Here is a 15,307-nt window from a genome sequence, read left to right as displayed (position 1 = left end):
GACGACGACGAAACATAATTCCAACAATTGTGCACTTGTCAGTGTTGTGCATATTCAGGCTTATCAATTTTGTAAGAGACTTTTTCAGTGTTTTGTTTAGTGTAAAATTCTCTATTACTCGAAGTTCCTTATTTAGTGCTTTAATATTTCACAGAAACAGTTGATTTCACTTTCATAAGATACGATCAACGCCGATGCTGAATACTGCAAATAGTTTAATTTTTTCTTGAACGTAAAAGGGTCAAAAAACAACAAAATCTTAAATATAAATGCAGATAAGCTAAAAGTAGAAAACATAAGCTACTATCTGTTTTACATTGGTTCCATGGCGAAATTTATACATCGCTATGATTGGTTCATTTCAATGAGACTTACAAACCTCAAGCCAATACATAAAGCAATTATTGTGAATTGATTTAAAAAAAAGATTGTTACAGAAAACCTTTTAATAAATGTTTTGAATATTTTCATAGATAAATAATGGCAACATGATTAAAGGGAAGCAGTAGCAATGCTGCTTTTAATAAATAACCAGCAAACACGAGCAACTTTGAAAATTGGCATAGGGTATAGGCTGATTTTTCAACAATATATTCAAAAAATTTAAGTAGTATCATGGCCACCTGGAGATGCGGCCTGATTTGTCACATTTTGCAGATTTTGATTACAGCTACTGCTAGTGCTTAACTGACATTTTTTGAGATGTTTTTACTTTTTACGGTTTCCAAATGACAAAAAACTTTTTGTTGCCTTGAGGAAGCAGTAGCAAATGAGAAAAATTAAGTTGAAAAACGCAAAATCAGACTGTTATTGAAAATTAACAGTCTGACTAAAATCTACAAAATCAAATTTTCTTTGTTTTTCAACATGTGAGGATGTTAAAACCTATTGTGTCATCTGGGGAAAAGAATAAAGAAAGCGTAAAAATCTAATTTTTAGAACAATTTATTTAAACGTTTGCCCAAAGTTAGATAAACCTGGAAATTTCTGCAAAATGTGACAAATCAGGCCGTATCTTTAGGTGGCCATGGTAGTATAAATAGGACTTGGACAATTCTCAATATGAAATGAGCGAAATGTGCTGTATCTACCAACCGTCAAAAATTTGTACATTGTTCCTTCAAGTTTATTGAAAAAACAAGTCTTTTCAAGAAATAAATTTAGGACATCTTGGGTCCGTTTCGGCTTCAAAAACCATTTTTGCTAAATAGTTGAGCATTAAAGGCATAAAAGTCATGTTACAAAAAAGACGAATAAAAGAAAAACGCATTAGACTATTCTTTCGCCAACATACCACTATACCAGCACCATGGCTTGCAGTAACTAACAGTTACATTACTATAATGTGGGTAGGGTTCCATATCAAACAAATTTGATAAAAAATTCAAGCAGTGTAAAAATGCAATTGACACCCACTTTCATCAACAGCTATTGAATACTGATCATTCTTGAAGTGCACCAACACCATGACATGTAGTTTTAAGTATTTCACTTTAAGAAAGGGGCTGGAGTCCCGGAAAACTTGTCTTTCAGAGACTCGCTTTGGCTCTGCGGTTAGTTTTTGTTCAATCCCCCAAACAGAAAGGGCAACAGAACCCGGGAAACTTTGTAGGATTATCACAGTCAGGGGAAGGGCAGGACATCCTCTGGCAGACTTTGCGGGAGTTTACGCATCGACAGGCCACGCATTCGAGCGGGTCCCATCTTTCGTTTTCTGCGTAATGACGCAAGCCATCTGCTGACACGCAACGTTCATCTGAAAACAAACAATGTATTTATACAATCAAAGTAAATCGTTGAGTAGCAAGTGCACCACTAGTTCTTCACTATACACATTTTTCTTTTTATCTCAACAAGTTTGAAGTAAAAGCTCTGGTTTACAAAAATAAAACGTAAAAACATTGTTCTTCGCAATGGGTGTAGGTTTCTGTTTGTCGGTCATTCCATGGCCTTTCCTGCACATTGTAGCTAGCCTACAAACATAAGTAAAAGGGCCAAACGTGTTTATGATTTATTAAAAATCCATTTATTAGCTTAGTACAAGCTTTTGCTGTGAACATTAAAACCTTTCTGTTTTCAAGATTAATCCTGGTTAAAAACAACCATCAAAGTTGAATCACGAAATAAAGCAAAAATTTTTCAATCACTGAAAAAGTTTAAAACCTCACCTGCGTCGGGAAAATCAGGCAGGTTGTCTTCACAGGGCGGCAATCGACAAGATCGGGTCATTTGCAAGCGGGGGCAAGATCTTCCCCCAGGGGAAGGATGCCTCAATACTGACCGATGTTTGCTTTTTGCCGCGCTTTCCCCGCATGTGGCAGAGCAAGGCGTCCATGGACTCCAACTCGTTACTCTGCAGTTCACAGCTGTACGAAAGAAGGGAACAATGTCAGAAATGAATACAAAAAAGACATGTTTCTACATAGACAAAACAAACTAGAAATCCAGCGCGCAAAAGTTATTCTTATCGCATAGTTTTAACGTCTTATTTCGAAGTCAAAACAATATGGAAAGAACAGCTGGTGCTCGCTGATACCCAAGCCGGTGAACGGAAGTTGATTTGGAGTTTTAATCCTCTGATCGATTAGTTTTAAACCTTCAGTTTGCTTTCACATATCTTATATGTTTTCATAACTTGGTAAAGGTATCAATGTGCTATGTATTGGTTTACACAAGTTGCCAGGTGAGTGGCTGTTACTGAGATAGATCAGTGTCTTCTCACAGGTGTGCAGTGGTCTTAGTGCGGTAATTTATTAACAACATAAACACAAGGAGACCACATAGGATTTAGTGATGAGTATTTTTTCTGATAAAAAAATGAATTCAAAACGTTGGCTGGCTATTGAAAAATCAATATAGCAAGTAATTATTAAGGCAACGAGCCGTTTTGAAACACGTATTTGTCAATTTGTGACATGCTTTGCTGCAAAAATATTGCTTATGTAAACATGGCTCGGTAACTTCACGATTGTTTTTAAATAGCCAATGCGCTATGAAATTATTTGTTAACAATTTTCTCAAAATAAACATGCACATTTGTGCAAAATGATTAGGGCTTGATGCTTCATTAAGACAGTGTTATACTTTCAAACATTTTCACATATTATGAAAAACGTATTTTTACCGGCATTGCACAAAGTCTCGATGTAGCCTATTACTGAAAACAATAATGGAAGTGATTCTCTGTTTAATCTAGCCAAATATTTTACAAATGCGAATTAATCTTTTCAGTTTGATGTTTAGCTGACATAATTTGACAATATCTCTAAGGCTAAGCAGTAGCCTTGCTTATAGTTTGTTCGATAAACATGCATCAGCCAAAGGCTTAAAGCCCAGGAGACAAAATTTTTTATGAAACTCGTAAATCTTGTTTCAGATCTCTCTAAAAATGTCAAATTGTAGAGTATTTTTGCCTTTATTTAATTGCACTACCACAGCGCTTTTCCTTCAAACAAAAATTTTTTCAACACCAGTAACAAGTCGTAACCTAGGCATCAATCTAATTGAGACTTAAAACCCACCATTGTCAGGCGATCCTGTGCAATCATGTCCATGGCATTGCTTTGTTTCTCTAAGCAAGTGACAAAGATGCCCCAAAGGGTGAGATGAATTCAGAAGGATTTGTTGCCTTGTCCTTACCCCTACCCCACACTTTACTGAACATTGTTCCCAACCGGACCACGTGACTTCAAGACAATGGTCATTATCTTCTTCAACTGAAAAGAAATATTTATTGTTATTTTTACGAAAAACGATCAAATTGCACTTGAAAAATTGAAAAAACAAAAAAGTAGCAACATCGGTTACCCATTGATATTAAGCACTTGGATACGATAATGACAAATACTAAATTTTTTCTTGTTTTATGATTCGTTCTTACGCCCTGTAGTACCGTTTAATTTCAATAATTCAAATTTGAGGGGCAGGGTGTCGTAATGTAAACAGCATCGACAAACAAAACACTACAGTAGTAGATGCTGGAGTTCCATGGGTGAATTTAAGTGTGTAGAAACGTTTCGCGACATATGTGTTAATCCTTCAGTAAATACTTTCAAATAAAATCATTCGATATATCTTTGGCTTGCCATGTTGCGCAGGGTTAAACGTGATATTTGGTTGCATAATATTTGTTCTGTTATGTGGAGCAGTTATCAAATTTTGTACAGTTCATTACTGTTTATTGGTTCAAACATGATTCAAAGTAAGAAATCTTTTTATGATCGGTTTATTGAAAACTAAAAAATAACCCTCAAGGATCGTACCTTGATACAAAGCCAAGGGAATGTCACACGTTCCTGTGTAACAACGCATCGATTCTTGCATGTGCGTTTGAGAACAATCTATCAGTGATGTCATTGTTGCCTTGGTTACTTTCGTCTTTTTGCGCATGCGCAATCGTCGTCCCGAACCACAAGTGGCAGTGCAGTGGCTCCAAGATCCCCAAGTGGTCACTGGACAAACGGGGATTTCTAAAATCGTAACACAATTTCAGGAAAAAATTTTTTTTTTCTCTTCCAGCCTAAACTACTGCGACTTTATTTGCATAGAAACAATTTTACAAAAGTGCATTAACATTAAACAAATTTGATCAGTTAGCTTTGCTTGACTAGGCCTACATGCACATTTTAAACTTTGATAATAACATGGTGATAGCTTATGTAGGGGCATCGGCATCTCCCACAAAAATTTAACGTACCATTGCAAGGTAGGCGCGGGCACATCTGGGCTTCGCTCATATGGGCACAAAATGACCCTCCGTGCCTTGGGGGAATAACCACGCCCCTGTAACGACGGCGCATCCCGCCTCCGCATTCTTGAATAGGACACTCGCCCCATGAGCCCCAAGATGATACAACACAATCAATGGCTCCTGGAGGAAAAAAAACAGAATTGTTCTTTAATTAAAAAATATTGATGCATCTTTAGAGAACCGAGCTGCATGAAATATGTTCATGTGCGAGGTTATACATTCTAGTCTTCTTATTTGCTACAGTACCGTAGCTATATTGACACCGTAGATTTAAAGTTTATCATTGAGTAAAATGAAAATAATATATGCAGCAAGTAGCGTACATAGAGTTTTCTTGAGGGGAGTACTTTTTCAGAATATCGTTCATGTGCTAATCACCTACATGGAGGTTATACTGTATTAGGCCTAAACTATGCAACAAATTAAGCCTTTTTGCTTATCCATTTATTTGTGTCAGGGCCAGATTTCAGTTGCTAGATTTTTTGCCTGAGTGTTGGGCCCAGACGTAGCCATTTTGTCTTGTTCAATGCAAATTTGGAAATTACTTTTGACTGATGGTGATGTTTCCGTCAATATAAAGGTTACGTTGCAAGGTATTTCACCGGATAAATCTATTTGATAGTTATGGTATGTCCTAATTGTTTCATAAAATCTTGTTAGCTCATTGCCAGAAGTTTCCCATAAAAGATACGGGCACTGGGCCATGCTTTCAGTTTCTATTATGTTTTTGGCAAAAATTTATAAGTTAAGTTTTTCACTGCTATCAAAAACCAGCCAATTCGTTATTGAAGAAGTGGGACACGGCCTAATGCCCTATTGCCTTCCCCACTGGACGTAGCTACAAAAAAGCAGAAATCACCCCTATCTCAACATCTTGGCTCTTTATAAAATAAAGTTTTCATCATTACTAAAGCGTTTCTAGGCACTTTTTCTTTGACTATGAAAAACTTTCCTCAGAATAATTAAGTTCTTTTAATTAAAACTGTTTCCCTAACTACGCAGTGAAACAAATACTGGAAATAACATGAAGATCAGCAACAGTGACCAAGTGCACCTGTGATGTTTACAACAGAATACAAATAATTTCAGCCGACTTACCAACAAATAGGCCTAAAAAAGTTTGTGAATTATTAGCAAACCTTGACATCTGTAACAACATTCTCCTGGACGTCTGAAGGGGGTGGTGCAGTTTATATGAGGGCACTTCTCTTGAGCACACACTTTTTCACCCTTTCTGCAGTAGCAATGTGTACAGTCTCCTACAAAACATAAAAATGGGAAAATATGATCATGGTCTCAAAAGGTTTCAATTACCATAAAGAAACTTTCTAATTAAAATCCTTTCTTGTCCAAATTATTAAATTTTACAATACCGTAAACAGATGACTGACAATTACTCAATAGGATTGAATAGCATCATTCAAAACAAATACAATACACTAACAGTCTAACACCATAATAAATTCAAACGTTTTCGACAAGAACTCTTTGCCCTCATCAGGATGAGGGTAAAGAGTTCGTGACTTCGTGTGTATTGTTATTTGTTTTGAATGATGTTATTGATTCTCTTCCAAAGCTAAATTTCTAAATGCTGTAAAATAGACTTTAAAAATAGCCTACTTTATACGTTAGTAAGCCTACTCGTTAAAAATACTAAAAAAAAGCTATAAAGTTTTCTAACTTAAAAAAAAGATCAATTTGTCAGTACCGATACTACAAAAAAAAGTTGTATTCAAGACATGCCATTTTCGTACCTTTTTTCCAGACCGTCCCGGCGGTATGGTTACTTCCATTATCTTCAAGGCAAGACGTGTCCGGACAGACAGGGCAGCACTGACCTGGAACTGAATGAAAGAAATATCGTTAAATGCGCGATCGTACATATTGAAGCGAAAACTCAAATCAAACCTTTGTTCTTTCCATTTGTCATTTGAGTTTACAACCATAAAGCAAACACATTTTCTTAGATTTGCTGTTCTATTGGCCGCGTCTATTACGCCACAGTAGAAAAATTACTGAGAAAAGCTTCTTTGTGTTGCAAACATAGTGTAAATTGTACTCTGGGTAAACACTTGACATTTAAGAAGTGAAGATAAACGTTGAAACTGAGATAAGAAAAAGCAAGAAAGAAACTGAATAGCTGTAGACAAGCTTTAAAATGTATGGTTTCAATATTGTAAGACTGAAGCAGATTTGGTTAGAATTGTTCTCCAATCATTCACCAGATCAAACACACATTCCTGTTATGCTAACAAATTAGTCTATTGTAGGAAATAAAAATCTCTTTAAAAAGCTGCAACATTCCTTGCAATACACCTGCAAGTTTCAAACTCTTGTGTGAAAGTTAAGAGTAATTAATTACGTTTAATTTGGAGTTTCGCCTACTAAAGTTAAACAATCTTGTAATGGAGAAAGTTGTACATATAGTTGCTAAACCCAAAGGTGATCCGGAAACCATACGCTTGCCAATCAGTCTTCGTAGACAAGCTAGACCGCACAATAATATCCAAGGATAAGTCTTAAAATCTTGCTGTAATTGGCTCGATTACATCACAAGATACCAGAGACTGCTTCCGCAGCGGTTAGACTTAGAGCAAAACCTCTTTCCTTTTGATGCACGCATCGCATCACGCAATTTTGGCAGATTTTTGCTATGCCCTGCGGCGTGATGAATGAAGTTTGAGCCTAAAGCTCTTGGCTTGTCCTCCGCAAAGAATGGCTTTTACTGTGTGCCAAGTGGAAAGATCGATAACAATCTGTCTCACATTCATTACTCCGCAACACCTATGGCCTTTGTTTCTCTACTGACAGACGACGCCAGACGCTGACAAGACGTTAATTGATATAGATTTACTGATTAACAGCATCACAAGTAAAAATACCCTGCACAAACGAGGCATTGTTTCGCTTTTGACACAACTGAACTGAGCACAATTCTCTTTACCAACATTGGATGCTGAAATCAGAAAATCAAATATATATATGTTTTGCGATTTGTCACTGACTGCATTCATTTGCAAGCAAAACATGTGATGTCAAAGTCAAATTTCGCATTGACTTAATGTGAAAACGACCCTTTATTTGTGTATGGCTAATTGGCTATGGCTTTATTGGGTGGAATTTAAAAGTCTGATCTAAAAAGTTAAAAGTACCAGCTTTAGAAGTACTGAACAAACGATTTCAGTGTGGACTTTGAAAGTGACTTAGGAGTAATATAGAGTTTAGAGTCATTCGTTTGTTGTAAAAAAAGACCAATTTACCACACCTATCATATTCGATTTAGAATTTAGGTATTTATCATCCGGGTTTTCATTATAGTCATACTTGATATAAGAAAACTACCGTTTCATTTCCTTGGGTTTGTCTGAATTTCGCGGTTAACTATTATAGTTATCTTTATCTCTTTGACAAATGAATATTGTAGTATTCATGAGTCCCTTTCATTTATATTCTCATATTGATATTGCATGAACCGGTGTGTATTTATGTTACTTCGCACATGCAAACGGATTTTACAATTATTAAAAAAGAAACTGTAAGCAAGCAAAGTGTACTAGTGAGTAAAGGCAGAACATTATAACTGGCGACGAGTAGAGTATCAGAAACCACGTAAACACATCAACGTAAGACAGCAAGATGACTGGTCTTTCGCAAGCATTTCCATCTTTTGAAGAGGGTGATCCTTCATCAACTGGACAACGGTGGAACAAGTGGGTTTGTCGTTTAGAAAACTTCTTTATTGTCAATAAAATTAAAGAAGATAAAATCAAACGAGCATCTCTACTGCACTATGCAGGAGAATGGCTGTTCGACATCTTTATAACTTTACCTAACACTGGTAATGAAAATGATTATGAGGCTGCCAAACAAGCCATCAGTAACTACTTCAAGCCTCAGATAAACATTGACTATGAAGTGCTGCAATTTCGTGAAATGGCACAACTGCCAGATGAAACCATCAATCAGTTTTACGCCAGACTTAGAAAAAAGGCTCAAACTTGTGATTTTGGTGGCGAAATTGACAAAGAAATTAAAAGGCAAATCATCAGCAAAACTTCTGACAAAAAACTGCGTACCAGAGCTCTAGAAGCAAAAAATCTGAATCTAACAAATTTGCTTGAAATGGGAAAAACCCTTGAAACTTCACGACAGCAAACAGAACATCTTGAACAACAGGCTCACAGTCAATCACAATCGATCAACAAAATGCACAAACTCTCAACAAATAAACAGCATTCATTCAAGCCAAAACCTACTAGGCCAACACAACTCAGACAGTCAACAAGCATCAGCAAGTGCTATTTTTGCAGTGGCAGTTATCCTCATGCTAAGGGAAGGCGGTCATGCCCTGCATTTGGAAAGACTTGCAGAAATTGTGGAAAACTAAATCATTTTGAAAAATGCTGTTTAACTAAGCAAAAACAATATCAAAGAAATGTTAGAGCTACATCTGAACAGCAAAGCAGTAGTGACACATCAGATTCTAATGAAGAAATTGCTTATGTATGTAGAGTAAATTCAGCAAAGAATCCTACTGCAAATCTAAACATCAATGGAAAAAACATCAAATTTTTGCTTGATTCTGGATCATCAGCTAATCTCATTGATGAAGAAAACTTCAACAAAATACAATGTAAACTTTTCAAAACCAATGTTAAAATTTTTACATATGGTTCTTGCAAGCCAATGAAACTACTTGGCAAATGTCATGCTGACATAAAGACAAAAAATAAATCAACTTATGCCACATTTTATGTAGTGGAAGGAACACATGGCTGTTTGTTGAGCTACAACAGTGCTGTTAATCTAAACCTGTTGCACATAATCAATCAAACTGTCACTGGTACCAATTCTAGCATCATTAACAAATATGCTGACCGTTTTCAAGGCATAGGCAAACTCAAAGACTTCAAAGCCAAACTCCACATTGACAAATCAGTGATACCTACAGCTATCCCACACAGGCGAATACCATTTCACATTCGGAAAAAAGTCAACACAGAACTGAAATACTTGGAAGACCATGATATAATTGAAAAAGTCAATGGTCCAACACCGTGGGTATCCCCCATTGTCACACCACCAAAACCAAACAACCCAGAAGAAGTAAGAATCTGTGTGGACATGAGAATGCCAAACAAGGCTATACATCGTGAAAGACACATCTGCCCAACTGTGGATGACCTTATTCATGCACTAAATGGAGCCAAAATGTTTTCAAAGCTAGATCTGAACAAAGGATATCACCAAATTGAGTTGGATGATGACAGCAGATACATAACAACATTCTCAACTCATAATGGGTTATATCGCTACAAACGTGTAAACTTTGGTGTGAGTTCAGCAGCCGAACTTTTTCAAAAAACCATTCAGCAAGCACTCGATGGCCTACCCGGTACACTCAACATTAGCGATGACATCATTGTCTATGGAAAGACTGAAGCAGACCACAACAAGAATCTTGATGCTCTATTGCAACGATTGCGAGAAAAGAATCTCACTCTGAACAAAAGAAAATGTGAATTTAACAAAACAAAATTGGAATTTTATGGATACACATTCTCTGACAAAGGCATTTCTGCACAAGACACAAAAATAAATGCTATAAAGAATGCTGCAACGCCAAAATTAGTCGGTGAAGTGCGAAGTCTACTGGGATTAGCAAACTATTGTGCAAGAACAATCAGAAACTTTTCAACAATCACTCAACCGTTGCGAGAGTTAACACATCAGAACACAGAGTGGAAATGGACTGCTGTGCATGATGACGCAATACAAGCTCTCAAAGACAGCCTGACAGGGAATGAAGTCTTAACATACTTTGACCTGAACAAAGAAACAGAGCTTATTGTAGATGCCAGTCCCGTAGGACTTGGGGCCATTCTCACTCAACGAAGCAATGTTAATGAACCTGCCCGGATTGTTGCATACGCAAGTAAAGTTCTCACCCCTGTCGAACAAAGATATTCTCAAACTGAAAGAGAAGCACTAGCAATTGTTTGGGGCTGTGAACATTTTCATCTGTATCTATATGGCATGCAAAAACCCTTCAATTTGATTACAGATCACAAGCCATTAGAACTCATATTCAGAAATGCATCATCCAAGCCTCCAGCAAGAATTGAGCGTTGGAATCTAAGATTGCAACCCTACAATTTCGTTGTGACGTATAAACCAGGAAAAGACAACCCTGCTGATTACATGTCTCGACATCCCGTGGGAAGCACACATTGCACTCAATTGTGTGATGCGACTGAACAATATGTGAACTTTATTTCTCAATCAGCAATTCCACTAGCAATGACAATTGATGATGTCACAAATGCTGTCAAAGGTGACGACACAATGCAGAAAATCATCAACATCATCAAAAGCAACGCATGGAAATCTGCTATGCAGAACCCAGATCAAGACATCAAGCCATACATTCCTATCAGGAACGAGCTGACATTAACAAACTCTGATTTAATTCTTAAACAGAACAAAATCGTTATGCCGCGAGTGTTAGAAAAACAAGCCGTAACTCTTGCACACCAAGGACATCAAGGCATCGTAAAAACAAAAGCATTGATTCGAGAAAAAGTTTGGTTTCCTGGCATTGACAAAACTGTTGAAAACGCTGCTAAAAATTGCATTTATTGCCAAGCTGCAACCGTTAAAAACACTGTTGAACCATTAAAAATGTCACCATTGCCTAACGCACCATGGACTGAACTGTGTATTGATTTCTCTGGACCGTATAACACTGGCAAATACTTGCTAGTAATTGTCGATGAGTACTCGCGATTTCCTGTTGTAGAAATTGTCAATTCTACCAAAGCTTCATCTGTGATACCGGTAGTTGACAAAATTTTCTCTATGTTTGGAATTCCACTTGTGCTTAAATCAGATAATGGCCCGCCATTCAATAGTTACGATTTTAAGCAATTTGCCCAACGTTTAGGTTTCAAACATCGAAAGATAACTCCTTTGTGGCCGAAAAGCAACAGCGAAGCTGAACGCTTCATGAAAACACTTAACAAATCTGTTCGCATTTCAAATGTTCAACACAATTCATGGCAATCTGACTTGAATAACTTTTTGAGAAATTATCGAGCTACGCCACACTGCACGACCAGAACAAGTCCCGCCGAACTCTTGTTTGGGAGGAAAGCTAATATTACTATTCCTCAAGCTCTCACTACTGTAAATGACCAATCGTTGAGAGAGAAAGACACTCGTGCAAAATGAAAAAATATGCAGACAAACGTACACATGCTAAAAATTGTGATATTTCAATTGGTGACTTGGTTTTGTTAAAAGTTAAAAGAGAAAGTAAACTATCACTCCCTTATGGATTGCGTCCTTACAAAGTGACCAACATAAATGGTTCGATGATCACTGCAAAAAAAGGATCTCATGTGGTCACAAGAAACTCTTCATTCTTCAAACCAGTCGCAAATGATCTTTGTATAGATTGATGACAAGCATATTTGATTAATTCTTGTTCTGTGTAAAACTGTAATTCGAGTAAGCAACGTTTTGTTATCATCAGACTGGAAAATTGTGACAACTATAATTTATCGTACTCGTCATATAAAAAGCATTCCCCTTAATCCAAATCTACAACTTGGGGAGGATTGTAGTATTCATGAGTCCCTTTCATTTATATTCTCATATTGATATTGCATGAACCGGTGTGTATTTATGTTACTTCGCACATGCAAACGGATTTTACAATTATTAAAAAAGAAACTGTAAGCAAGCAAAGTGTACTAGTGAGTAAAGGCAGAACATTATAAATATATCACTAGAAGTAACTTTACTCTCGTTGAATACCTTTGTGTAACATTCGGATTTTACTTGCACATTTAGAAATAAATTCTCAGCTTACCTTTGACAGGGTTAGCACAAGATTTGTACTCGCAATCTTCAACAGAACAAAGGACCCTCCCCTTTCTGCACTCACAGTAAGTGCAGTCGTCCAAATGCCATTCAGCGCCGTCTCGAAACCTTCTCCCATCAGCAGCTTGGCAGATTTTCTCTAAATGAATCAAACATGGTTGACATTTCCTATGTTTTTTAAAAGCAGAAGATGTCTGTTAAATAATTGCATTATTGGAAATTTAAAATGTAGCTTATTTTCTACCATCGCAATTCTCACGATTTACAAAATGGCTGCAGTTTACTAAACCGCCATCCTTTCCTGCTGTGTCAAAATAAACAGGGCAGGTGAAAATTGTTCATTACTTATAGTTTCACATTTTGAAGAGCGATTTCCACCCCGGAAAGCAGCATTACACTTTCAACACAAACACAAAACGCTGGTAATAATCTGAAAAGTGTAAGTCAGTTCCATTTCCAGTTCCAGATAGCTACAAAGACAATGGATAATCGCTTATACGGTCATGGTCAATTTAAATCCTCTAAGCATGAATCTGAGTAGTGTTAACTTTATAATTAAAATAATTTTGTTTGCTCAAAAAATGTGTTACAGCGACTGATACTTTTTTGATTGACTGTTCAATGTTTAGTCAAGCGTACGTCATGAAAGTGTGAGCTTACCCAAATAACAAGATCAGCATTTATAACATGGGATCACGGTCTACAAAAATTAAATCAGTGTAAAAAAAGATTGATTTCATCAGTAACCAACCGCACCAATTTTTATTTTGGGAAAACTGATAGTTGTTATCAGACTGCCCTCTTTGTTCATATAAGCTTTTATAAAGTATTTACATAATGTTCGTTTTCTTGGAATATTCAAGGTGCGTAGTTCTGAAATTGGCCATTCTGGTGCTCAATTAGCAAACGTTTGCTAATTTACTCATTCACAAAAGAGGGGTTATCAGATGAATAAGTCAACTATTCCTGGTGGCATACGTTCGTGAATCATTCTCCAAAACTTCAACCCGCAAAAGTGCACAAACAACTTCATTGGAAAAAACAGCGTCATTTTCACGCATCAGGTACAAGTTGACTGAGTTGGCAAAATTGGTCTTTTGTACATTGATTCAACGTTGAACCAATGTACGAAGGATCAATTGGCCAGCTGAAGTGCACCAAATCCTTGTACCTGGACACATCTGACAGCATTCGTTCTCAACTTGAACAGGATTTTCGCATGAAAGCTCAGGACATTTCTTTTCCACGCATTCCACATTAGCTGAGAGGCAATGACATATTTGGCAGTTATCATTTTCCCATGTAACTGGATCATTGTCAGCAATGCGACTATGGACACACATTTCAGCTGAAAAAGAAATTCAAAACTTTAGTTTTCAAATCATGCAAACACAAAATTTGTATTCACAGGGTTTATATTCTATTTGAATACGAGCTCTGTGAAGATCCCACTCAGTGTGAAACAGGCAGTCAAGGTTACTTTGACTATAGTGGTCACCATCCAATGTGCTCTGCTTGTCATTGTACTTGATGTTGTGCATTTTGTTTGTGTTATCAATGCTATTTATTACTTAGTTCATACACTATTTGGATTCTATTTGAATAGGGACCTTCTGATGATCCCCTTTTAGGGTGGTATACGCTGTAGAGGTTTTAGAAAGTAATAACTATATTTGATGTAATTTGCTCTGCTTGCTTTTTTTTTGCTTAGCATTGAGCACTTTTTGTAGTATTAATACTATTATTAATAGTATTTATTATTTAGATCCTACCATATATATACAAAATAAGAGCTACCAAACTGCCAGGTTATTTTTAAATAATTTATCAACTGAAATTTTAAAACCTATCTCTTTAAACATTTTTCACAGCCTAGGTATAAAGTTCATACTTAGGCTACTATTGAAAGCTTATCTTTATAGGCTGCTCATAACTCATGTAACCAGTATCTTGAAGTGCCAATACTACCAACAAAATTATTTACCGTGGTTTATTAAATCTTCTCTTTCAACAATGCGATTAGTATTGTCAAATTCTTTCAAAGTTGAATTTTTACTTGACTTGTGCTTATGGTGGTGATGCCAATGACGTCGTTGATGACGCGTGTCGTCTCTGTGCGTGTCCAGGTTGTCTGCAAATTGCGTTTCATCGGCTTCTAAAGTGACAACGATTGACTGGACAGACAAGCCATCAGATGATGGTTCAACCATAAAATCAAATTCACCTTGATCATTTGTCATTTTTCCAGCTCGACTAGAAGTCAAGCAGAAGGCGAATAATGTTAAAGAAAAAATCGCCATTTTCTTTAAATTTCTAAAGGAACTGACATAACTATGTGTTGGAGAAGTACAATAACTTTTGTTGACATCCATTATTAAAGAATTTCAAAGTCTGCGACTCTTTGTATTCAAGATAAGTCTTTTGTCTTTCAGCAGCTGAACAAAATCTAAATCTACAACGTTCCTGAAAAAATCCATGCGTCAGAATTGAGTCATAACTAAAGAGAGCGCTGACAACACTGCATAAACACAAAAACTGTAAAGTAAACAGCGTGGAGATTTAGTTTACACCAAAATAAGTGGTTTATTTCTCTATTTAACGGCTTATGACGCATACATAATTGTAGATCCTTTTGTCCAGTTCAAAGATGAGTAAATATAGTATAGGGTAGTG

General features: G+C 36.6%; 1 protein-coding gene across 1 annotated transcript; it reads right to left on the bottom strand.

Annotated features, from left to right (window-relative positions):
• Nucleotides 1–195: 195 nt before the first annotated feature.
• Nucleotides 196–15,092, bottom strand: LOC145786839 (kielin/chordin-like protein). Its single transcript, XM_082598579.1, has 10 exons — nt 14,619–15,092; nt 13,806–13,982; nt 12,624–12,773; nt 6,505–6,594; nt 5,890–6,009; nt 4,697–4,870; nt 4,263–4,469; nt 3,522–3,716; nt 2,169–2,366; nt 196–1,756 (listed from the first exon to the last, which is right to left on the bottom strand). Exons 1-10 carry the CDS (start codon nt 15,004–15,006, stop codon nt 1,566–1,568), a joined length of 1,890 nt encoding a protein of 629 aa, XP_082454705.1. The 5' UTR covers nt 15,007–15,092; the 3' UTR covers nt 196–1,565.
• Between the last annotated feature and the right edge of the window lie 215 nt (nt 15,093–15,307).

Source organism: Aplidium turbinatum, chromosome 17 (genome assembly GCF_918807975.1).
Source record: "Aplidium turbinatum chromosome 17, kaAplTurb1.1, whole genome shotgun sequence".
NCBI classification, from domain to species: Eukaryota; Metazoa; Chordata; class Ascidiacea; order Aplousobranchia; family Polyclinidae; genus Aplidium; species Aplidium turbinatum.
The sequence above is the reverse complement of the archived record's forward strand: the minus strand, read 5'-3'. Positions and strand labels throughout refer to the sequence as shown.

Bases quoted from the DNA above. Each gene is read 5' to 3' on its own strand.
- LOC145786839 (XM_082598579.1), bottom strand. From the start codon at position 15,006: ATGGATGTCAACAAAAGTTATTGTACTTCTCCAACACATAGTTATGTC. The intron at 13,983-14,618 runs GTAAATAATTTT...TTTCTTTTTCAG, and splicing joins AGAAGATTTAATAAACCACG to CTGAAATGTGTGTCCATAGT. The intron at 3,717-4,262 runs GTACGATCCTTG...ATTTCTTTTCAG, and splicing joins TCCCTTGGCTTTGTATCAAG to TTGAAGAAGATAATGACCAT.